General features: G+C 37.4%; 1 protein-coding gene across 1 annotated transcript in view; it reads right to left on the reverse strand.

Annotated features, from left to right (window-relative positions):
• The window catches only part of LOC102809981 (uncharacterized), a 56,922-nt gene extending 38,432 nt beyond the window's left edge, over window positions 1-18,490 (reverse strand). The window contains exons 1-3 of the mRNA XM_006820395.2: window positions 18,437-18,490; window positions 13,937-13,993; window positions 13,454-13,587 (exon numbers count right to left, since the gene is read on the reverse strand). Of these exons, the coding sequence (XP_006820458.1) occupies window positions 13,454-13,587; window positions 13,937-13,964 (162 nt within the window). The 5' untranslated portion in view covers window positions 13,965-13,993; window positions 18,437-18,490. The remainder of the gene's footprint in view (window positions 1-13,453; window positions 13,588-13,936; window positions 13,994-18,436) is intronic.
• Between the last annotated feature and the right edge of the window lie 9,329 nt (window positions 18,491-27,819).

Here is a 27,819-nt window from a genome sequence, read left to right on the forward strand (position 1 = left end):
AAGCGTTTACGGACTACGTGTTTGGATTAAGGTACACTGAGACGTAGACTAATTAGTATTACTGCCGATATTTTACACAGCAGGCTTTTCAAACCAGTTCAATCAAACATTTGATTGAGGAAATCGACTCTATCAACGTCAGCAATATACTACACAATCAGAAGGTTATTTCCACCACACCCACTTATTTTCAAAATCAATCTGTTCCTATTCAGACAGCAATACAATAGCCTCTAAGATATTCAACTATAGAAATGCATTACAGCGTATAAATATTTACAACTGCCATCATAGTGATTTACCTTGTGTTGTGACTACTCAGGCCCGTAGTTTGGGGGGTTCGGGGGGTTCGGTTGAACCCCCTAAATTTTGGGAGTGGATAGATTTATGATCGTAGATTAGAACATAATAAAACAAACAGTATTAATTAAAATAATTATCATTGTTTAAATCACTTGACTCCGTGAGATAACTATCAGAGTAATGTAATGAGTAATGCATAGTAATGAGCATTTAGAGGGCAACGAGCTTTAAATGTCAATCGTGAAGTTATGCCGTCTCAGCTCAACAGCAGCCAACCAAAACAGGTTGTTATAAATAGGCAATCTTTTATTCGGTTTTTCCGCGATGGTGCAATGAAGATCGCGTTCAAGCACCTGATGTTAAATATTAAAACAACATTGAAACAATAATGTAATGCTAGTCACTTTCTGAAGGATGTGGTGGTCCTGAATAGGGCACTTTGTCTTGTGCTAATGTTCGCTCAGTTAGTAAAGTGTGGGGATCGAACGGGATTGACACGACAACACCACACTGTACTTTCCTAGTTCGGTTCATTAGTTTTGTATTATTCAAGTTAATGATGGCATATATACTGTTTTGTTCCAAGTGTATCAGCCAAATATAGTTAACTTATTGTATTAGTACGTGTAGCCTATGTTATTGGAAAATATTGTACAGCTACGGGTTGAACATATCATTAAAAAAATGCCGAAGATTTATCATCACGAGTTGTATAGGTTGAAGAGCTTCTTGCAGCCAACAATTCACCCCACAGTGTTGCTTCAGCACTGAAACTATGCGATGAATCATAAATTGCAAACGTATTTTTTTTACACGTTTTTTTTTATGTCTCAGAAAATTTACTATATTTTTAGTGGGTTCATAAAAGGAGTTGTAGTCATTGAAGTATATTGAGACCGCTGCTAAACTGCCACTGTATGCATATTATTTTACCGCCCTCTAAAAACAGATTTACAGTGAACCAAATATATTTACATACTGTAAGAAACTTAGTAGTATGCCATTGTTTAGTGCATTTAATTTGTTTGATGCAATCATTGTGCCAACTATTTCTTGTGGTAGCGATATGGGGGTACGTAAATTCGGAAATGGAGAGGGTACAGATAACATTTTGCAGATATCTACCCGGTACTTAACATTAATAGTTGTACAAAAATGTAGCGATGTTAGACGAATGTGGAAGGCTGCCATTGTGCTGTGGTTATTTAAAGCGTTGTATCTCATATTGGTTAAAATTACTGAAACCCCAAAACATGTTATATCATGCTTAAACAATTAGACAAGACCGGCAGACTTGCTTAGGAAACCCACATAAAAATCGCCTGTTCAAATATAGTTTCGGCATTGTCTGGTTTGAAAACAAGTTGGAGATACTGCAAATTTCTTAGGGATATTTACTCAAAGAATAAAAAATTAGCGGCATGCCTCAATTTCACAATCATCCAGGCTGTGTACTTTTGGAAAAATCAAAGTAGTATTATAACCTGGCAAGCAATTATAGACTAAAATATATACTGACGAGTTTTCGCTGTTTTGGCCATAAACATAATGTTGAATTAGGCAGACACACAAAAATACAGTTAGATCAATATTTTTTTAGTTTTTGCAGTGATACGTTCGAATTTAGCATGGTAGAAAATGAAATTCACTTTCTTTTTATATGTCCATTTTATAATGATCTAAGGGCTGATCTTTTGTCAATAACCCTATGCAATTATGCAAATACTGACAGTCTGGGCTTACTTCGTCGCTACACAAACTGACACACCATATATCAAATAGCTCTATATCTTTTAAAAGTTTTCAAGCGGCGAGATGAATATGAATTCAGCTTAAGGTAGCGAGAAGGGAAATTTTCACTTTTTTCTTGATTTTTCAAAAATTGATAAAACGGTTACTTTAGACCTTGATACATCATCCCAGGTTAACAAAGATCGAAATTGCGAAATAACGTTGCTCAAATTAGTGTTTTAAAACACTAGCAGAAAATACTACAACGGGGGTCGACATTCCAAACAAACAATCGAAATTATCAACGAAAGACGAGATTTTTCTAGATATTTACAAACATACTGTCATGACAAACATATGTAAAATTAACAAATACACAAAGAGGTGTAATATTAGGTTTTATTTTAGGCTTAGAAATATTTTCTTTCACTCAGCCCATGCATGTAACTGCCATTTAGCTTTACGGTTCTTCAGCATCGGGGGAAAACAACAATAATTATACAAAACACATTGCGAAGACTCAACAATCAGGAAAGAAACCCCGGACAACCTTGTCGTACTTGTGTTGAAATACATTTTGTATAAAATAAAATATTCAGTCCAAGCCAAATCGAGGTCAAAGGGTCAGGTTGCGTGCATATAATTATAGATAGTTAAAACAAAAAGTATTTGAACTTTTGTCAGCTGTTCAACATCTATAAAAAACAGAAAGACAATTATAAGACAATGTGAACCTCGGAAATTATTCTGTTAGTCCGAATTTAAAATGCGCGCGAGCGAGCAGGTGGGCGGTGATATTTCAGGGTTTGCGCAATCGAAAATAAAGCGGAAATTGTCCGGTCGAATTCAACAAGCGGTCGCAAAAGCGAGAGAAAAAGGTGATTGGAAAGCGGAAGCGGGCGGGAGGTTGCGCGAAAGGAGTACTGTAACTTTGCACAACTTTCTTTTAAATCGTTTTATTTTCCAAGTCAATATTCTATTTTACTAATACATTTTTTTCTAACGCAATGGCGAAGAAAAGAAAGAAAGCGTTGACAGACGAGGCAAAGAAAAATCTGCCACTCAGTGTCGCACTCTGACACAGAAATTTTTTTTCAAACATCTGCCATTTTGTTTCACCATGAAAACCGTTTTATTAGATGTCTTATCAACGACACTTGAAGGATTAGCTTGTTTGTAAACTGTCAGCGTGTACAGTGGGACAGTAATGTTTCAGAGGATTATCCTTCGTTGTTCGTTTGCATAACAATGGAAAACCCGAACGTTCCTGGAGTACGGACTCAAATGCCAGCAGTTTTCTTCATTTTTCACGCTCGAGCTTGAAGTTATTCATTATCTGACACTCTTTATGAGTTCTATGATATCAGTGGTTAATATGTTTTGCCATTTTAGTGTATATTTATAATAATGCAGCAAATCTACAGTGTTTTATTAACCAAAACTGTTTTTCTCGTTTTTCTCGAGTTGAAGTTTTGATCGAGTACAACTCATTGGGACCGCCGCCAAATCAAGTGCGTTCGGACTAGGACATTCAAACTCGCCGTTATCGTTCAAAAGATAATGATGGTGCGAAATATGTCTGAGTTTTTAAAGAAAATGCTTTGTCACAGAATAATAGTCTGTTAAAGGTGCCAAGTATGAAATAATTTAAGGACAAAAAAACAAACCTGCATAGAAATCGGAATAATAGCTCTTTTGATTATCGGAGACGCATTTCAATGGACTTGATTACGGACAATGCATGACGTAAATTTCACCAGGAAATTCCGCAGTGTGCTCTCGCAATCGTGGACTTAGTCATTTTTACAAGGTTCGCCATTTTTGATGTCACGTGATAATTATGTAAACAATGACTGTCCAGTTTGTGCGAACTTGTACCTCTATACTTAGTCTTTTGATATATATAACCTAAATTACTGTTCTGAACGAGACAACAAACAGAGAATGTTTTATTTAAAAACGTCACAAAACCCTTCTCGCTACCTTAACTTAGTACCATATGTTTACATGGATGTTGTATTGTGTTTAAAACGTGCTATGCACTTTTCTACCCATTACATTTTGTACGATAGGCTGAGGTCCTGTATAGAAATAAAATTACATAATACTAAATTGACTAATACTAAAACGAATAATTGTAGACAGATTTCGACATGCAATCGTGTCACTTTTATGTGCGCTAACATCTGCGAAGAGCGAAAAAACTCGTAAGTAGCCTTGTACCATAAAATATAAGATACTAGTACGTACAGTCTTGTCTTTTTTGTGTACAACATTTTGCCGTAGTGGATCAATGGTGTGGATGTGTTTGTCTGAAGGTGAGGAATAGCTCAGGACCCCTTCTCTAAAATGGTAAAATAGTTCAAAGATGTTATGTAAAATATCTTACCAATAAAATTTAATTTAAAACCGATATTATAAAAATGTCTGTAACAGAGCTCAAACACACTTTTTGAATATTATAAAATTCACACATTTCACATCAAATATAAAATTGTTGTTTTCGAACCCCCTATTCAAAAGTGCTGGCTACGGGCCTGCTACTCGTCTTCCTCATATAACTATGCCCCCAACGGTTATATTATCAAGTGGTCTGACTCGTGTGCAACGTGCTGGTCTTCGACATATAGAGAGCCTCCTAAAATCAATTAGCGGTATAATTTTATAATCATTTTAAAGAGCATACAAGTAAATTGGCTCAAAAGGGTTGAATCTGACAGACTGTCGGAATGAAAGCTATTACAGGTGCAGTATGCTTCCACATTCACAAACTGCAATCGTGCTTCCAGAGTAGACCCAAATGTATATTTAGTGATTTATCTCTCTTCATGACAAATATGTGATTGTCCCTACTGACTAAGCTGCTATCATATTGTGTTTCTTGTAGGAAATATTATTATGAATTTATAATCAAGTAACTCGGTTTCTCTGTTGCGTCAAGTAATTCTATATTCAGCAAGGATGTAATTCTGACTACTAGCAATCTACACTTCTGAAAAGCCAATGACTTGACCAGCTTATATTAGAAACCTGACCTGAATAAAACACTATATAAAGCCAGGTTTATTGAACTTTCCAAGGTCTTAACATCTGTTCTTCCAACCATGAAAGACGGATTTCTAAAATACTGGGGTCTTATATTTCCAGAAGTGTTATTAAATGTGAATATTGTAGAATTCGCCCCAAAATTTGAAAAACCCGAAAGCAAGATTTCTTTAGATGTTTCTGCTATCAACGTTTTTGACTGTTCCACACATTATACTACCATACTGAATGCTAAATTGAAATTACGTCTGAAAAAATAGTATCCATCTCGCATTGGTTGTAAAAAGTCCCTTCATGAATTGACTGCTTAGATTGATATATTGCGGGTACTACTGGTGGAGCAGAATAGCACCTCATATCTTATCTCGTTCTTGATCTTGAGGTGCATATATCTTTTTTTTTGTACATTTATGTGAATGTTCCAAGACTGATCATTTCATTTCATTTCATGTAGCACAGCCAATGAGACATTCATCGGAGTCAACACATCCTCTGTAGAAATATCCATACGAATCTCCAGTCTTCGCATACGATATCTGAGAAAAGTAACAGACAATAATTTAAATATAATTAACTCTAAGGAAATAGCACAGACACAAGTAGTTGGGGCAAAATAAGGAGGAGTGAGCATCACCCATGCGCCATTGTCGGAACTCTTCGCGTGATGTCAATCGCTGATTAACGAAGGAGGTATGTGTGGTACCTCGAATGAAGCCAGTCATCGCAGAGGTCACCTCGGATACCCGTTCCATGCACAGAGTCGCCTGTTTGAGTTCACGAAGAATGGCGGCATGGTAACCGAGTGGTGCCAACCTCTAAATTATGAAATGTTGGTTGCAGTGTGGAGACACTATGGTTTTAAGTCATTCAAAGAACGCATTGAAATACACAAAATGGGAAAACCCTGAATAAAGCAAATCTAGTTAATACCAGCTACAGAGGTGTGAGACAAAAAGAAAAACATTAACAAAATACAATAGATAATATCACAACCACCAATCAATTCGCTGCCAATGTCCGGGGTATCATAATACATGGGCTAGGGTGTTTGATTCCGCATAAATTATGATTATGCAACACAAGGAATAATAATGAAAGTTCAAAAAATGCAAAGTCAAAACCTAATACAAAGACAATATAAAAATGTCAAGACATTGCCATCCTAATGCAAAGACAATTTTAAAATGTCAAATTAATTACAATCTACAGATAAAAAAACAATCAAATAAAGCAAATATAAATAATCTTAGCATTAATCTCACCCCCATATACATGAACAGAAAAATGAAATTTCTGGGAAATCAATATGATGGTGAGGCACACAAGCTCAAGTACGCCAAGCTGAATGTTGAAATCATAGAATATAAACATATCTGAAATATCAACTGAACATAATCTAGATCATAACGCCTACGTAAATGTAGCAATGTATATGCACAGGCTATAACGTGGAATATATGATGTGATGTGAAGACAATTATTGTCAGAGGTGAATGTGACATGCTCGATATGATAAACCACCCTATCGTTGTTGAGAATACCAGCTTTTGTATTAACATGGCAGCATGGTAACCGTGTGGTGCTTAGATGTACTTAATACCAGTACGCAGTATCAAGTGTGCCGTCCCCAGACAAGACGGGACATTGGTAGGGTCAAGTACGTGACTGCATGTGGTTCTTCTGGAATAAAATAATTAGCAGTTCATGACTTGATACGATTAAGAGTAGATTCTGATTGAATATGCAATGTAAGTCAATAGACCCAGTGTATGATAGCTAGTGCATGTCAATGTACGTATACCAGCTCGTATTTTTGTTTATTGATATCTGAGAACTCACTATCAGTTGGTGAGAATAAAAGGTACTTTGTGTAATAGCTAGTGTTTGTGAACTTCAGTTAAAAAGTAGGCTAAAGCCAATTGTGTGGTAATGAGTATAATTAGCAAAGATGTAATGCTTGAAGATTAACCCTAGTATACCATATATGATTTGTGATTTTTATTAGAAGCCATTGAGAATTGCTTAATCCCTTACTGAGTTTGAAGTGCGTTTCCTGTACAGAGTACTATAGGTTTCTTGGTGGCTATAGGGGTAACCATGGAGACCGACTTGGAGATGAAGATGAAATAACTTATTACAAGCGAGTTAATGGCTACCTAGTGCTAATTAGGATAGAAGCTAATAGCTTAATAAGGAATTAATGTGATTAATATTAATTAGTCGAGAAATTAATATGTTAACTAATTAGACATGTGATAATAGTGTATTGAATGCAGGTTTTTTTAATTTTTGAGCTATTGATAATCATGAACAGTTATCCAGATTTCAAAAGCTATAAGCACATTCCAGATAATTTTCACACTTTTTTCAGAAACAATGTGCGGAGCGGTGTTTCACTTCATATAGGGATCAAGGAATTTTTTGATCATTAATACCTGTCAAAAAGTACACCGTCATTATCAGATGGTGGACTCCTTGACCTATGGGGTACGTTCAAGGGTGGAGGAGTTGCCCCAGTAAAGTTGTTCGTTTAGCTTGCAGATTAGTCAGCGGATAGTTCCCAGAGTGACCAAAGTGTTTTGAGACAGCTCTGTGGAAAGCAGTTGCTTTCCTGCTTAAAACAAGATTTAGCTAGGGTATAGTTCTCATATCCAGCTAGTTTATGAGAAGCGGAACTCAGAGATCTGTTTTTGAGAAAGTGGACCGGAATCGACGTTTCCTGCTGTATTTCAAGATTTCATATGCAGCAGAAGTGGGTGAATCTCAACTTTTGGTGTGTCCGTGGTGACATCAGTTCTCATTCATCACAAGAACAGCTGACTGGAAACTGGCGGCGGTAACTATGCTGATATAGGGTACAGTAATTCCACCTCTCAACTTTTCTACATTCAAACTGTCTGCTGAATAACACTTGTACTGTAAGTTGGGATCTGTAGTCAATGTGTGTCCACTGTACAGACAACAGTACAATTATTTCTGATTACGACGATTCATTATGACTGTTGTTCTACTTTTGATAACACTATATTGCACATCGCCCTCAGTGCTGTACCTCGGTAATCCATGCCACGCCCGACTTGTTGAACAGCGCCCTCGACGATGTACTTGGGTAATCGGTGGACAATCCTTGGGGTATTTTACTCACAGTCAGCTGGCGCAAACGTGATAATAAAATAAATACGATATTTACTATATGGGGGCCGCCATCTTGAATGACGCATACAACTAAATAAGAGACAAGTTGTGAAACGCGTTTTTCAGATTCCTACAAATCAGGACAAAAATACCAATCTTTCACAAAAATACGGTCCGTTCGGGTTATATTAAGCCAACCGATAACAAAATTCGGCCTAATTCGTCGTTTTTGTGTGGAAAAATCCCTTGCATACGAACACCTAATTACGCGAAGAACATAGAACACTTTCCTGGGGGTATTTAAAACTAAAAATTGGCATTCCAGCTCAGCAGCCAATCAGCGACGGCCTAACGCTTAGATGACAATTTCGGTTTCAAATACCCCGGCTGAGTGTTCTATGTTCTTCGCGTAATTAGGTGTTCGTATGCAAGGGATTTTTTCACACAAAAACGACGAATTAGGCCGAATTTTGTTATCGGTTGGCTTAATATAACCCCAACGGACCGTATTTTTGTGAAAGATTGGTATTTTTGTCCTGATTTGTAGGAATCTGAAAAACGCGTTTCACAACTTGTCTCTTATTTAGTTTTATGCGTCATTCAAGATGGCGGCCCCCATATAATAAATATCATATTTATTTAATTATCACGTGTGCGCCAGCTGACTGTGATTTTACTATAATAGGGTGTGAATGTTGTGTGTACATCGCACATTAAAATTTGCATATAGTCATTAGCGTGTAACAAAGATTGTGATAAAGAAAAGAGTTGTTAAACAAAGATTATGATAAAGACTGAGTGGTATGAACAAAGAATACTTGAAATCGATACTAGGAAGGGGGGTGAAAGAAAAGTTATATAACATTTTATTATTTAATAATTTATTAAAATACATAAGTTTGTCCAACTCCCTGTGGACACACCTTGGCTGGTTCCCGCCTCATGTGTCATGGCGCACCAAGTCACAAGAAGTCGGTAACGAATAACGGTTTCGGCATTCTCATTGGGGCATCACTTTCTCGTTCTATTTCCCTTGGTTACCTGACGTCAGCGCTTACTTTTGAAAGTTGGGCGAGTGAAAATCTGTTTCTTTGGTTATCAATTTGTATAGAAACAACGAGTAATTCCAGAACCATCTCAACTATTTAGTCCTTGCTGGCAGACTGTCTGGGGAGCGAATATTAGTATGTTTTCAAATTACGTCACTCAGACGCGTGCCTTTGGGCCGGAATCCCGGCCCAGTGGAACAATATGGCGATTACTAGTTACCTGCGTCATACTTGCCATTCGCAAGGGACACTGGGAACCAGCGAATGAGCACACGCAGACCGCGCCCGTTCTTGTTGAGCAGCGCCCTCAACTTCAACCCTGGGTAATCTGCGGACACAACCAGACCGCGCCCTCAACGGTGAATTGTGTCAAATTTCAAGAGCCGTGCACGGAAGCTGACTGTGAGCGAACTGCGATTTGATGTGAACATTGATGCTGAACTGTTCCTCATTCACACCTGTGTTTTGTGATCGATTGATGGGTATTGTTCATTTGTTGTTTATAATATTGGCTTTATTAGGGACGAATTAGCTAATTTTAGTATTCAGTGAGGGACCGATTAGCACATTTAAACTAAAAGGTTAGGTTTCCTTTCTTTCTTTGATATATTTAAGGGATATCCATATTTATATGCATATGCTAATTTTTGCACCTTTGTTTATTTTACTGAAGTAGATTGCATTAAAGATTGTGGAGTTGAAGTGTATGTGTGTGCCGCCTGGGATTGGTTGCCCCTGCTCTCGGTCTTGGTAACTATATCGATGAACCACATGTATCTTTCCTGTGCCGAACCCCAAAATTTATCGTCCCCTTACACATTTGTTCCACTGTATCAATGATCTGTGAGGCTTTGTGAATGGTGTGTTACATATATGTATGTACGTTGTAACACTGGACACGAGGAGAATGTATATCACTTTGTTGGAGTCCATATTGAGTGAGAGAACAAAGAAAGTGTGTTACTGATAATTGATACAATGATAAAAGCTAGGATAAGGATTACGGAATGCTCAGGTGTTCATTATAATTTGTCAAATTCATGTGATAAATTACGTATTTTCAAATTAGTTTGATCGATCAAGTGAATTCCTTTATTCGTATATTTGGAGTCGTACACTGAGGGGTTCATCCGTCCAACTAGGTATCCTTTTTCACTTGATGTAGTGTGGTGTGAACATGAAAGTATAAACAGAGTTACAACTGGTTTAAAGGGCGGTCGTCGTCGCGCCGCGCATGTGCGAGATATATGGGTCTCATGTAAACAAGATGGCGACTTTGGCTGTTGAGCAGATCAACGAGTACAAACTGAGACCTTACCAAGCTTTAATTTAGGTATTTTTAGGTGATTGGAAGGTATAGAAGGAGTCACCGGCGGTAATTATTTCAAGTCGCACCCAGGTCAAACCTCATACTTGTGATTTCCATCAGAAGTGCACATTGGATTGTGGTAAAATCAATGTTTACAACACAAATGTTGCACATGCGTGGCGCGACGACTACTGCCGTTTAAATTCAAAGGTTCCATGATCATTTCCGCCGGGAAATTATTCACGCGATGAAATTTTTCTGTGAAATCAAATTTCGTCTAATTCACGCGTTTTATTATTCGCGTTCTCCTTGCAGATTTATTATTTCGACTTTGACCTTTCATTTTTTTAGTGATTGTCAATAAATTTAAAACAGAATCTTAACAAATAAGAGCAAAGAGCATTTAGGGGAGGACCATTTGATATCCTGAGGGACAGGAAGATTTTGTGAAGAAATTAAATTCTATGATTATGCTTGAAAAAAAAATCCTACACTATATGCATGTAAAACTGAAACTTTTAGACCTCTGAAAAAAAATCAAGACAAGACAGGACAAAAAATACAATTTTTAAAGAATGATTTTTATTGATCCTTTCCCTCAACAATTTTATCAACTATGTTCTGCTGTATTTCTGTATAAACTGTCTCTAACAATTCATTTATTATCGATGGGGGTGGTGGATTGACGAACATATTACCGACTGAGGGCAGTATTGCATTAGCTAAATACGTAACAGACGTACTAGTATTATTCCGTGTTAAAATATTTCAGGTGTGATCCTGATAGAAGTAAAAACGGAAACAATATTAGAAACTGGACACGAAGAAAGTCTATGTCGATACAGCACTCAAATTTATCCGTAATTGAATCATTAACGAGTGTGATGGTGCTGTTTCGGGTTCTTTGTTGACAGTACTTGACCGAAGTGGTTGCGGCACCGTGGGGGCAGTGGGGGTTTTTAGTATAGTATAGTATTGCTCGTTGTTTAGTTGACAAAGGCTTTCATATATATAGTCAGTTGTGTCACAGATAGAGGGACTGTGAAAAGGGCTATTATACAAGTCATCTACTTTACTTAAAGCGGGGGAGTCGTCACCTGCACATGCGTCAGATGGCCATAGCGTGTCATTGTTTACAAACAAGCGCCTGCCCATGAGCCTTTGCGTTTTTAGCGCGTGTTGTTATCGTCGCTTCGGATTCAACTCCCGCGCGTGCGCAGGTGACGACCCTCCCGCTTTAAAATACTGAAAAATAAATGAATAAAAACAACTGTTGCGTGCCAAAAAAAAAATAGAGACAAGATCTGGTGGAAAAAAATCCATATCAGATAGGGGAACAAAAGTAGGCTTCATTTCAATATTCCTGCCCCCCCCCCAAAGATATCAACTGGTCCGCCCCTTATTATCCAATGTCTGTTACTAATCCACACATTAAAAACTAGTGTTACACTTCCACTAGTCAACACACGTCCGAGAGTTATCGCTATTATTACTGCAGTTCACACTCAGTAAAAAATACGGTAAACAATGCATCGGTATTTAGACACTGTTATCATTCCGTATGTGACATCGTCACGCCAGGAGTTGCGGTTACCTGAAAAACAAAAAGCCCTGAAAATGTTTGATATTCAGAGCACATCGATGTGAAGATTTTTTGAAAAACCTACACGACGACAACATCGCCATTGTGTTTGGTCCGGCCTGTTTACCGATCTGCTGCAACCCCTTGAATCTTGCCGTCAACAAACCTTTCAAGGACTCGTTGAAATCTAACTTTAAGTCGTGGTACACTGACCGTATTTTAAGGAAGTGCTGATATTTCCGATGACAGTATTACAGACGTACTTCGAAAGCCCTCGGGATTATTCGAAAACCGTCGGGCAAAGGTCATTGTTTAAAATGGCGTCACTGGAAAGTTGTGTACGCGTTCGCGAAGACGATGATTGTTTCAATTCAGCGGAAATAAATGAAATTGAAGAATTCGTGATTGAAGAGGATATATTTTGTCTCAAAACCGCGACGCCTTGATAATAGCGAAAAATGTACCAGGAAGTCATGCAATACTGTTAACGACAAAAAAACTTGAAAACAGTTCAAGTTTCAGTCGTCTACTTCATGCGTGGAGTACTCTGGAGCACCGTCCTTCGACACGATGGGCGGTGTCTGGAGGGACATACTAGTAGTTTTAACACCATTGCAAAGATCGTAAAGTAGGCTTCAATATAAACTTACACATAAGTGGGCCAATTTGGTGCAACCCTGTGAGAACAGCAGTTTAAATATCCTATGGAAATTCTAAGAAAAAAACGGACATAACTTACTGATAGAACTCGTAGAACACCGCATAGCAACCGAGAAAAAATGACCCGCCCTTGGTTACGAGGAAAATGAACGCTAGCGTCGAAAATGATCGTTTAAACAGACAAGATAATAGAATTACTAGTAACTCGACTAGAAACAAAGGAAATGTAATAGACTTAAACAAGTTGTAACTCCTTCTGTTTATACCTATATGGTGTGAATGTCTGTTTTGTGTAATTTCGTTTAATTTTGAATATACAAGCGTAATTTCTGAGCAAAATTGCCAAGAAAATATACTAAACGTACTAGCAGACCAAATTCACGAACGCAATTTGCGAACGCGTCAATGCAATAAGTTTCCATGGGGATTGGCACAATAGCGCATGCGCAACTGCAAATAACCTACTATTTGACCAGAAATATAATGAATAGTTTCCCCAATATGCATCTGCCAATACAATCAGTGTTCCCTGTATAAAACACTCGTATGAAATAAGTGTTTTGTTTAAACAACTGCACGGTCAATAAAATGGGTCACATTGGAAGCGTGGTACAAATATAAAGTACAGAATACACTTACGGTGCATACTTGATTACTCTCGCAATCCACGGATGTGAGATTAGTGCCTGCAATACAAGACTCGTCAACGGTTTCATCCGATGATACACACTGGTAGCATTTCCTTGAATTCACACAACTTGTGAAAAATACAACTATGAAAACAGAAGTATTTAAAAAAGGGTTAGTTACCTATACATTATACTGATTATTCAAATACGACGGGATAAATAAATAACATCTCATCAATTATCTATACTAATCGTTCAAATGTCAACCAATCAAAACTCGTGTTTTATAGAATGACTAGTTTGTTGTCAAATCTCATCAGAGGAGAGCATTTAAACGCGATAAGCACAAGTACATGTAGTTTGAAATAGTTACAGGTGTGTGTAGCAGCCGTTAAAACCGATGGCTGTAGCTTAAAATCAAACATAACCTGTAGTTGATGATTCCAACACCATGTATTCATAATATACACTGAAGTTAAATGGAAATACATACCGAAAACAATGATGAACAAGAAACGCATGATGTATAATCTTGTAGCAAGCTGCAACCCTAAAAATAGACCTTTAATCATAATTAACTCAAATTTAAATATTATGACTGGGAAATTGCTAATTTTTTCACAAATACAAACTAATATCTAATAAGTCTATAAAAGTGTGATCTATGGTACCTAACTATCTATGGATCAGTGAATCTAAACTGATACGTTATGAACCATATTGCTGCATTACAACAGGCGCTGAAAATGGACTGATCAAGAAAAGCGTCAAATGTCCCTATCAAGTACTCAAGCGCTATTAACTAGCCCCGCAAGCTACAAAAAAACAGACGAGACAGCATGCAAGCGAAATAAAAAAAAAACTAACAGTTGTAATTGATAAGTAAAACTTTTCACCCTTACGACAACTTCTTCAGTGGTATTATTTTTTTCCAAAGGTTTTTTAAAACTGAAGTATAGTTTTTCCGTTTCGCTGTAACGATGTGCTGATAGCATTGCGATGCAATGGATAAACATCATTGCTATGCTGTCATCGATAACTAACTTTTCTGTGGAAAAATACTAGTTCACAAACGTAAAATGCTCGGTTAATTAAAAATCCCCCGGGAATTACAGAAAAATCGGCAACGAGATGCTGTTTTTAAACACCGCGGAAAATCAAGCACTCTGCGATGCCATCTTGGTTACCGTAATCGAAAACCCCCCTTTGTCAGCTAGCATGCATCTGTAGCGATGTCGCAAAGTACGTTTTACGGCCGTGCTCGGCGACCTCTGGTACTAAGGATCTCTATGATAAGGTATTTCTAGAGGTCATGGGTTGTTTAGTTTTTATCGACCCGTCTCATCTGTAGTTGAATGAAACCTATTTCGTTTTACAATAGTTTCCCTTCCATTTCGTTTTTCTCACCAGCGTTTCAGCGATTGAGTAGTAAAAACTGCGAAAAGCCGTTGTGTAGCAAAATATTACGGCCCATTTCCACCTGGCCGTCTAACTTTGCACGGTTCTTTTCATGCCGCGCCGGTGACCGCGAAAAACTGCGTTATACAAAGAATTATTTAAAGGTTCGAGGAAAGGTACATTTAAACTGAACCAACCCAATGGCGATCGCTATGTTTATATACCTGTATGAATATATCTCAACGGCTTTACGTGATCCATTGTGCCCCCCACCCTTCAGTGGAAATGATAACACGGCGCCATGACAGTTTTCACGCAAGGGCCTGTGGACGATTTTACATCCCTTTCCACTCGAATTTTAAATATTTTATTTTATTTTTTTATCTGACGATTGAACATCAGCAAGCGTCGATGTAAGGTGGATTTTGGCATATCGTCGTGATGTAATAGCCATTTTTGTGGACGATTAACGTCACTTTCATAAAACGGGCATTATCTCCGTTTGTGTTTTCTGGCTGGTCAGAGAGATTCAAAATTAATTAGCTGCCACAGTTTTTGTCTTTGGTCTTAAATTTTCGCACTATTTTGACGATGTCTCTACTTCCTGCTTGACAACTTTGTAATATCAAAACAAAACATACTATATATATATATATATGCCTGGACACCCATTTGTTAATAAACGACTGATAAACGTTTTGTGGAAGTTTCATTTGAAATACGAATTGTGAGAGCTATTTAGGTTTGAAAAACACCAGTGGAGATCATTTACATAACCATTTACCCAGTAAAAAGTTTATAATGCTCATAATTGAAATGGCTGTAACAGTTCCAAATTTAAACCTATTATCCTTTTGTGAAAAGTTTATAGCCAAGATAGTTTGGATAATAAAATGCAAACAAAAATTATTCCCAAATGCCCACGAACCTGCATCTATACCTTAAAGCTCTCATCAATATTTGAACTAATCCGAGAGAGGTTTTCTCGTAGTATCTGTATGTGTAATATTAAAGTAATGGGGTTGGGGATTTCAACCAGAAGTCGATAATATAACTTTTTACGAAACATTACAAAAATATTCATCAACATTAGGGAATTGAATATATCATCAGAAAATGAACAAATCTGAAAGAGGTCTATCTGAGGTATCAAAACAGTCAGGCTTGCCTCTTCAACAAGAAGTTATCGCTTTTACCAATAATAACAAATTAAAGATGTCACAATGAAATGAACAAATCTAAGAGGTCTGCACACGATACATATACACCAAATAGCAAAGCAAACAGGCTTGTAGTTTTCAAGAAGTCGAAAAAGTAAAAGGTTGACACAGACGACGACCGACGACAGAATATCTCTTATATGATAAGCTTCACTCGACAAAGTCCACAGCGGAGCTAAAATGTGACTTAATAGGGATCGTGATAAAACTTATTTAGATTTAATCAAATGTTATAATATTGCACTGACTTGTCTCAGTGTAGAGTCTTTCTTCACACGTACGCTGGCTCGGTTCCAAACTTTGTAATGGAAGAACAGTTGAAAAAAATAAGTTTGTTATGCCTATTGATGTTATTGCGTTGCTGTTGGATACATTCATTGATTGGCTGATCGCCCGTAAACATTGCAGTAAATCACAACGCCCTGTCATGTGTCTGAACAGTATCTAGAAGTAATAGTAATATGCTCTGAATAACCATTCATTGTCACTAGGAAAGCAAACTTAGCAATAACATCTTTCAATAACTTTTGAAATGCCTTGTATATACGCGATTATTAAAGTGACAGTATTACGTGACGTCATTGCTTTGTTTCAAACGAGTTTATATAAAGGACGCAGAAGTCAGTCAGATTTATTGCCTCGCTAAACAGGTGCAATCATTGAAGTGAAACCTGGGGTACATAATCAATTATGGATCAGTGAATCTAAACAAGTAATTTGTAGAATCGGAGGGTTTGTATGTTTCAAACTATTTTGCTGCATTAACAGTGTATAATTCCCTAAAAATACTTTTTCTGTCGGATAAAGTGTATTATAGTTGTTATCATAAGGTACTTGGTGCAATTATGTATTCAATGTGAAATGTGTACCAGATAAAATGATTATGGTCTATTTCAGTTAACTGGGGCATTCACCTCAATATCTAGGGCATCCTTATTCACGACCTTACATATACACCCTGTACATGTTAATAAACACTTAAACGATTGAGTTTTAAGCTATGACTTTGCTATTATTTACGAAAACGACACGTCATATTTTATTTCTCAGTTAGAGCTGAGCAGTACAGACAAGGTAATAATGTCGTTATTTCTACACTCAATTCTGTTCTGTTCGGGAGTACGGTACAGAGTTGCTCTGTTGAATCTGATCAAATTCGGTATTGGTTTGTTTTCTTACTTTATTCCAGTCCTGATTAAAATCTTATAAAGGTAGAGGCTTTTGTGGCTTAAAACGATGGTCTCTTTCTTTAGCTTTAGGTGTATATAACATCTCACAAATTACCTATACAATTGTCAACCAATCAAAACTCGTGTTTTATAGAATGACTAATTAGTTGTCAAATCTCATCAGAGGAGAGCATTTAATTGACGATTCCAACACAACGAATACATGTTCAAATATAAGGATATTATATAAGAATATTTATTCAGAACATACACTGAAGTTAAAGTAAAATACATATTCAAAACAATGATAAAAACACGCATGATGTATATATAGTCTTGGAGCAAGCTGCAATCCTAATAATTAATCATTAGAAAAAAGACATTTAATGATGATTTATTTACTCAAATTTAAATATTATAACTGAGGAATTGCTAAATTTTCCCAAATACATAGTTACTAATATCTTATAAGTCTATAAAATTGATAAACTCATAGTTGCTGTCGACATAGGAAGTAAAGTAAGCAAATAACACCGAATAAACGGCAAGGTAAAGACTATGTCTAATATAGTAAATACGTACTGCGTGCGTGACTCGAACCGGCGCTCGCGTACGGCACCTAATCGCCTAGCTTCACGCCACTACACGTCTTCCCCTCGGCCACCGGGCATGCCGGTGGCCGAGGGGAAGACGTGTAGTGGCGTGAAGCTAGGCGATTAGGTGCCGTACGCGAGCGCCGGTTCGAGTCACGCACGCAGTACGTATTTACTATATTAGACATAGTCTTTACCTTGCCGTTTATTCGGTGTTATTTGCTTACTATAAAATTGATAGCTTCACTTGAAGTGTGACCAGTGGTACCTAACTATCTGTGGATCAGTGATATGTGAGCTTTGACAAGGCATCTAGAAATGCTGATTACCACTGTGGACGACGTATTACAAACGGGATTACAAACTAGAGTGAAACAAATATTTCCATATTTTTCTTTTCAAAAATGTTGACAAAGACTTGGTAGCAATGCAATTTTGCATTCGTTTGCTTTAAAATAAGCAAAGAAAATGAATTAAAAGGTCTACAAAAATATATTGCATCACATATTAGCGTTTATAAAAGCGTGGGGAGATGTATTAAAAAAATGTGACTTAATAAGAATCGTGATAAACATTATTTAGATTTAATCAAATGATATAATATTGCACTGACCTGCCTCGGTGTAGAGTCTTTCTTCACACGTACGCTGGTTTGCTTCCAAACGTTGTAATGGAAGAATAGTTGAAGAAGTAAGTGTGTTATGCCTATTAATGTTATTGCGTTGCTGTTGGATACATTCATTGATTGGCTGAACGGATAGTCACCTGGAAACTGAACAACAATGCAGTAAATCACAACACGTTGTCATGAGTGTCTGGACAGTATCTAGAAGTAGTAGTGATATGCTCTGAATAACCATTCATTGTCAGTGGGGAAGCTAACTTGGCAATATTATATTTCAATCACTTTTGAAATGCCTTGTATATACGCCATTATTAAAGTGACAGTATTACGTGACGTCATTGCTTTGTTTTAATTCTAGTTTATATAAAGGACGCAGAAGTCAGTCAGATTTATTGCCTCGCTAAACAGGTGCAATTATTGAAGTGCGACCTGGATACATAACCGTTCATACATCAGTGAATCTGAACAAGTAGTTTGTAGAATTGGAGGGTTTGTATGTTTTAAACTATTTTGCTACATTAACAGTAATAATTAAAGCGCGGTAATCGTCGCGCAGCTCGTGTTCGAATTTCATATAAATAAACAATGTATTTTACACGCGTTGTATACGTCGCTATGAGTCCCAAATCGAACAGGACACGGCGCGACGACCACCGCCCTTTAACAAAACTGCTTATTCTGCAGGATAAAGTGTATTTATGCGGTGGTTATCATTATGTGCTCAGTAGAATCCTATATTCAATGTGAAATGCGTACCAGATAAAAAAAGTATGATCTATTTCAATTAACTAGAGCATTCAGTTCAATACCTTGGGCATCCTTATTTACGACCTTGCAGGTACACCCTGTACATGTTGTACCAAGTGTAGCATACTACAAGACTGCTGTTTTTTTCACCTAAGCGGAACGAACGACCACATGGCTTATTTACCTATGACGCTTACTTTCAACGCCATATTGTTTCGAACACTAAAAGTTTAAACAGCAACATTGACTGGTTTGCTATGTGCGTCTCGAGGTCGTTAAATTGTTAGAACTGGTAAGTTTAAACTACTTTAACGCGAATTACCGCCGGTGATTTCATCATACCTTCCAATCACAGAAGAAATTACGTAGTTAAAGCTTGGTAGCGTCTTAGTTTGTACAGTTTGTTGTTCTGTGCAACAGTCACAATTCCCATCATTGCGGGAGCCCATATATCGCGCATGCGTGGCATGACGACTGTCATAGTAATGCATGTTAAGCATTTATATTCCTAATATGAATATTCATGATAAACAGTCACGTGAACGACGACCTACACGTTTTAAGAAGCTTCAAGAAACTCGCCTGCGATTGAGCTTACTCTGAAAACAGTGATACTTGATATGAGGGGGTGCTCTAAATCGAAGTGTATGCATATCTTATGTTAAAGCGGGGGAGTCGTCACCTGCGCATGCGTCAGACGGCCATAGCGTGTCACTATTTACAAACAAGCATCTGCCCATGAGCCTTTGCGTTTTTAACGTGTGTTGTTAACGTCGCTTGGGACTCAATTCCCGCGCGTACGCAGGTGACGACCCTCCCGCTTTAAGATAAATGTGTAAACACGTACATTTGTTTTTCGAAACCAAACTTTTAGCTTTTTATCGAAACTCTGACCGAACATGCCCAGGAAAGTGACATAAATTACGCTGAGATTAATCATTCTAGAAAACGCAATCAATGATTTAAATGCTAAAGGTCAACCCCACACAAAGCGATGGATCATAAAGATTAACAGAGATTACATTTGTTATGTAATCATATATACGAATTAGCCATCTGCCACAGGTTAAGCTCTCTTCTGATTAAAAACAAAAAATTAAGGCAATAAACTTAAGGACATATAAACAATTTAAACTAAACTATGAATTTGAAAATTGCCAAAATGAAATAAAAAACTTTAACTTACGTGGAATGTTATCAAAAGTGCTTTTGGAAATGTAACTGGGGAGAAGCAAACAACCAAAACTATCAGGAGAAGACATAGTCTGTAAAAATATGATCAAGGCGACATGAAGATGAAAAACATTTTCTTTTGAGCTGCTCATATTTTGAAATTGAAAGAAAAATCCTACTGAAAAAACTGTGAAATTACCTTCAGTAAACAAAGAACAATGCTCTTAAATGTACATAATCTTTTTAAAAATTATGAAAAATAACATTGCTCTTTCACTATATCTTAAAAATACCATATACAAAGCACCGCCTGTGTAAACCTCTGGGTAAGGAGAATCTTTACTTTGATTTATTTACTGTATTTTTTATTACTTTCCGATTTATTTGTAGTTATTAGACCATTTTGAATTCGTAGTTATTTTTAATTGTATTTTTACCGTACTGTATCCACAGCAGATTACAGCTGTGTAATAAACTATTATTATTATTATTGTTATTATTATTGTCAAGCTTCCATTTTGACAACGTGTATAATGGACACAAGGCAAGGCGGTCATAATGTCTCTAATCAGTGTATATGTAACACCTGTGACGAGAGCATATTTCAATGTTAGACAATTTACAACTACGAATATGTAGTACTAATTGTATGTCAAATTGTGAGGATTACTTGTTTTTTCTGGAAAACATTGTTATATTTAAGAACTGAGAAGAAAAAGTTCTTTGTAAAAGAAGTGGACGACACTATATATTTTTTGTATTGTAAATTTTTTTAATGTGATAGAGTTACTGAATATGTTTTCAATGTGTTATTCTGAACATAAGACCTTCTAAGACATAGGACTATCTAAACATTGGATTGGAACAATCAGCTATAGTTTTCCTTCAAATTTCATGTGTTATATAACAGATGTTGCTTCTGATCAAATAAATGGTTAACATGGGTGCTGACCGCAGCTAATGAATCAATCTAAGCAACGTCGGATGTTAGTTTGGCGACACACCATCAAAATCCGGTTGTCATCGTTGGGTTGCAGCCCCCAGTGACTTTGATAAAGCAGTATTTCTTAAAATTCGGTATGATTTGTTTTTCTCGGACCGAACCAAATTGGAAAGGTTTATCGTAGATTAAATTTAACAACTGAAGAATTAATTATAAAGTAAACTAATTTGAAATATAAGGCAGGTACTGCCTAAGCTTCGCTCTTTCATCAATACATTGGCATGGAAACTGTCATAAATTACGATAATGAGATTACAAATTCTAGATTTAAATGCTAAAGGTCAACCCCCATACAAAGCGATGATCTGTCACCTCTGACACAAATCAAGAATGGTTTGCGGGCAGCTTGTCCTATGATCTATACAGCCATTGTACGCTTTTACATTGTTATTCACAGGAAAATAGACACACTCATTCATACACAGAATCATGTTATTTACTAAATTCAACTTATTTCATTACTTAACTCACTTATTTATCTTTAATTTAACTTTACTTATTTTATTGTCTATAAAGCATCACAATAATACCACTTATCCAACTTGATAATTCAACAGTTTGACTTTATCTAGACGAGATAAAGTCTATTATCATGAGACTTTGAACAATCTACGAATAATAGACTAGTGAATCGGCCCGGACGGCTGAGTGTTAATAGGCCTTACCTACATGCACTGGCAAAGGCACTCTGAATACTGGATTCCAGGCTAGGCTTTGTCAGCCAATTGACTGATTCCTTGGGCTAGTGACTGATTTGGGTCACACATAGCCACATCGATCTCTACCGACCCAAGACCACTGTCTAAAAAACAACAATTATAATGTAAAACACCACATGATAGATGCAATTTCGAGCTAACTTATTAACTAATCACTGTGCGTTTGATGAGTTCGTAATGTCTCTCACCACGATCAGGCCTAGTGTGTGCAGGCCGGAAATATCAGGAAGCAGAACTCAGAAGACAAAAGTTGATTTACAGTGTCTGCTACAATCAAGTAATAAATGGTAGCTCCATAGCAGAATGCCAATGAGGTTTGTCCTCTGCATGGTAAATGCATTTCTTGACCACTCAAGAGATGCCACGTTTTGTAGCGCATAAGTCTATTGTTGAAGGAATAAAAGTATTGGCAATAGTGCCGTACCATACTTGGAATAGCTTCAACCCGTAGTTGATCACCACAACACTTTCATAAAACCCTCTACAAACCATACATGGAATAGCTTCAACCGATAGTTGATCACCACAACCCTTTCATAAAATCCTCTACTGTAACATCCTTGGAATTTTTTCAATCCACAGTTGATCACCACAAATCTGTCATAAAATCCTCTACTGCACCATCTTTGAATTCCTTCAACCCATAGTTGATAACCACAACCCATTCATAAAATCCCCTACCACACTATTCTTGGGATTGTTTCAACCCAAGGTTGATCACCACAACCCTTTCATAAAATCCTCCTCTACAGCACCATTCTTGGGATTGCTTCATCCCACAGTTGATCACCACAACCCATTCATAAAATCCTCTACTGCACCATCCTTGGGATTGTTTCAACCCACAGTTGATCACCACAACCCTCTCATAAAATCCTCTAGAGCACCATTCTTGGGATTGCTTCATCCCACGGTTGATCACCACAACCCCTTAATAAAATCCTCTATTGCACCATACTTGGGATTGCTTCAACCCACAGTTGATCACCACAACCCTTTCATAAAATCATGTACTGTACCATCTTTGAATTGCTTCAACCCATAGTTGGTAACCATAACCATTCATAAAATCCTCTACCACACCTTCCTTGGGATTGCTTCAACCCATAGTTGATCACCACAACCCTTTCATAAAATCCTCTACTGCACAATTCTTGGGATTGCTTCATCCCACGGTTGATCACCACAACCCATTCATAAAATCCTCTATTGCACCATACTTGGGATTGCTTCAACCCACAGTTGATCACCACAACCCTTTCATAAAATCCTGTACTGTACCATCTTTGAATTGCTTCAACCCATAGTTGGTAACCATAACCCATTCATAAAATCCTCTACTGCACCATCCTTGGGATTGCTTCATCCCACGGTTGATCACCACAACCCTTTCATAAATTCCTCTATTGCACCATACTTGGGATTGCTTCAATCCATAGTTGATCACCACGACCCTTTCATAAAATCCTCTATCGCACCATATTTGGGATTGCTTCAATCCATAGTTGATCACCACGACCCTTTCATAAAATCCTCTATTGCACCATCTCTGGGATTGCTTCAATCCATAGTTGATCACCACGACCCTTTCATAAAATCCTCTACCACACCATCTTTGGGATTGCTTCAACCCATAGTTGATGACCACAACCCATTCATAAAATCCTCTATTGCACCATACTTGGGATTGCTTCAATCCATAGTTGATCACCACGACCCTTTCATAAAATCCTCTACCACACCATCTTTGGGATTGCTTCAATCCATAGTTGATGACCACAACCCATTCATAAAATCCTTCTACCGCACCATCCTTGGCATTGTTTCAACCCACAGTTGATCACCACAACCTTTTCATAACATTCTCTACTGTACAATTCTTGGGATTGTTTCAACCCATAGTTGATCACAACGACCCTTTCATAAAATCCTCTACCACACCATCTTTGGGATTGCTTCAACCCATAGTTGATGACCACAACCCATTCATAAAATCCTTCTACCGCACCATCCTTGGCATTGTTTCAACCCACAGTTGATCACCACAACCTTTTCATAACATTCTCTACTGTACAATTCTTGGGATTGTTTCAACCCATAGTTGATCACAACGACCCTTTCATAAAATATTCTACTGTACCATCCCCGGGGATTGCTTCAACCCATAGTTTATCACTACAACACTCTCATAAAATCCTCTACAGCACCATTCTTGGGATTGCTTAATCCCACGGTTGATTACCACAACCCTTTCATAAATTCCTCTATTGCACCATACTTGTGACTGCTTCAACTCATAGTTGATTACCACGACCCTTTCATGAAATATTCTACTGTAACATCCCCGGGGATTGCTTCAACTCGTAGTTTATCACTACAACCCATTCATAAAATCCTCTACCACACCATTTTTGGGATTGCTTCACACCGTAGCTGATCACCACAACCCTTTCATAAAATCCTTTACCACACCATCCTTGGGATTGCTTCAACCCACAGTTGATCACCACAACACATTCATAAAGTCGTCTACCGCACCATTCTTGGGATTGCTTCAACCCACAGTTGAGTACCACAACCCTTTCATAAAATCTTCTACAGCACCATCTTTGGAATTGCTACAACCAGCAGTTGATGGCCACAACCCTTTCATAAAATCCTCTACAGCACCATTCTTGGGATTGCTTCAACCCGTAGTTTATCACCACAACCCATTCATGAAATCCTCTACCACACCATTCTTGGGATTGCTTCAACCCGTAGCTGATCACCACAACCCTTTCATAAAATCCTTTACCGCACCATCCTTGGAATTGCTTCAACCCACAGTTGATTACCACAACACTTTCATAAAGTCGTCTACTGCACCATTCTTGGGATTGCTTCAACCCACAGTTGATCACCACAACCCTTTCATAAAATCTTCTACCGCACCATCCTTGTGATTGCTTCAACCCACAGTTGATCACCACAACCCTTTCATAAAATCCTTTACTGCACAAGTCTTGGGATTGCTTCAACCTATAGTTGATCACCGCAACCCTTTCATAAAATCCTCTACTGCACAATTCTTAAGATTGCTTCAACCCATAGTTGATCACCACAACCCTTTCATAAAATCTTCTACAGCACCATCTTTGGAATTGCTTCAACCAACAGTTGATGACCACAACCCTTTCATAAAATCCTCTACAGCACCATTCTTGGGATTGCTTCAACCCATAGTTGAGTACCACAACCCTTTCATAAAATCTTCTACAGCACCATCTTTGGAATTGCTTCAACCAACAGTTGACCACAACCTTTCATAAAATCCTCTACCGCACCTTCCTTGGCATTGCTTCAACCAATAGTTTATCACCACGACCCGTTCATAAAATCCTCTACCGCACCATCATTGGGATTGCTCCCACCCATAGTTGATTATTTCGACCCTTTCATAAAATCCTCTACAGCACCATTCTTAGGATTGCTTCATCCCATAGTTGATCACCACAACCCTTTCATAAAATCCTCTACTGCACCATCATTGGGATTGCTCCCACCCATAGTTGATCATTTCGAACCTTTCATAAAATCATCTAGAGCACCATCTTTGGAATTGCTTCAACCAACAGTTGTTGACCACAACCTTTCATAAAATCCTCTATCGCACCTTCTTTGGGATTGCTTCAACCAATAGTTTATCACCACGACCCGTTCATAAAATCCTCTACCGCACCATCATTGGGATTGCTGCCACCCATAGTTGATCATTTTGACCCTTTCATAAAATTCTCTACAGCACCATTCTTGGGATTTCTTGTGGCAGAAGAATAGAAAGAATTAGTTTGATGCTGCAAACGAAAGTTGGTATTACCCCCAGGGGCCATGATATAATTGGACTGAGCTTGATCCGATTTCTTAGCAGTCTCCTCACAAAACCATGTACTGAGTTTGAGGATAGTCTGATAAACAGCTCTGGTGTCACTGACATGTTTCGACCAGAGATTGATGGAATTTGTTATCATTGAATCTCTTTCAAATGTGAGATGGTGTGTCCGAGATATAGTTGTGATTCCCTCTGAAGTGCTTGCATTAGAGAATGATTTTCGATCTCCACACCAGAAGAGTATGTTTACTGCCAAGGTATGTATGTACAATATGTATGTATAATATCAAAGCAACCTTACTTTTTTACCAAAATATCCTATTCCAGTTCTCGGAATATTAGATTCATGCATGTCAGTGATATATGAATGTTAAACTTATTAAAATGAGGTCCCATGACTATATATGGTCATCTTATATTTCAATCAGATCACATGTTCCTTCACTTCACTATAATAGTGGTTGCAGGTTCCCATCTGCAACAGTGCTTGAGATATAACAGTTAAGCATATTAACAAGGTCGGTGACCATATATGGTCATGAGATATATTTATCATATCTGTTGTCAAATGCCTTTATTATAGTGCTTGTCCCTAGTGCATATTAATGAGGTCACATGACCATATATGGTCATCTGGTATTTCAGACAATTGTTCCTTCCCTTTACTACACCACTGGTTACAAATACCTAACTGCAACAGTGCTTGATATATATATTGATATATAATTTGTTAGTGCGAGTTCTCCAATAGATGAGTTGTATATGTGTGTGTAGGTGTATATATATAATACTTTATTTTATTGAGGCGATTAAAGTCACGCCTGTAACTTTCGCATTGTAACCTGTTCCCCCAGGTTAGTGGGGTATATTTCTTTAGAGAAATATAAATAAAATAATAATAATATATTATGCATATAAATGAGGTCATACAACTATATATGGTCATCTGGTATTTTAGACATTTGTTCCTTCCCTTTACTACACCACTGGTTACAAATACCTAACTGCAACAGTGCTTGATTTATATTATGCATATAAATGAGGTCATACAACTATATATGGTCATCTGGTATTTTAGTCAGATCTTTTGTTTAACATAATAATGCAAATTTTTACCTACCTACCTGCAACAGTGCTTGAGATATAACAGTTATACATAATAATGAAGTTAGAAGCCCCCATCCCATTGGTGCCCAGCCACATGACCTAGCCACGTGTCATTCAGGTGATGTATCTCAAGAGTAGAATGCACATACAAAATTTGACCCCAATCGAACCAATATAACATGTGTAATTGCACAATTTCCATTATATTATTTTTCTCATATCAAGCCATGATCAGACATGTTATATACAAAACAGAAAGTTGATGGTTGAAGCAACTCTATGAAACAGAAGCCCAAACATTTGGTCAATTTTGCCTAAAATCCAAGATACTGTAGAATACTTTATTTTCGCTTGGAATTTATTTTCGCTATTTTCGCTGAAGACATGATTCCGTGAAAATAAAATCCAGCGAATATACTTTTTTTCCTATATTTCCTATTAAACTCATCAAAAATCAGTGAAAATAAATTCTAAGCAAAACGCCAAAAGCCTTTTCAGTGAAAATTAATTCCAGTGAAAATAAAGTATTCCACAGTAGTGGCCAAAGCACGCGACCAATCAAAACAAATTTCACAAACTTAAATGTGTTTCATTTATAGATGCTAAATACCATATTTGAAAGCATTTTGCTTGGTAGTTCTGAAAAGAATGATTTTCAAGCGTTTGTATCGTTTGGGGGGGGGGACATGGCGGAAAAGATTTTATTGCCACTATATATTACATACAAGTTATATTATATGCCATAAAAAAG

This window comes from Saccoglossus kowalevskii, chromosome 15, assembly GCF_978046115.1.
Source record: "Saccoglossus kowalevskii chromosome 15, keSacKowa6.1, whole genome shotgun sequence".
Taxonomy (NCBI): Eukaryota; Metazoa; Hemichordata; class Enteropneusta; family Harrimaniidae; genus Saccoglossus; species Saccoglossus kowalevskii.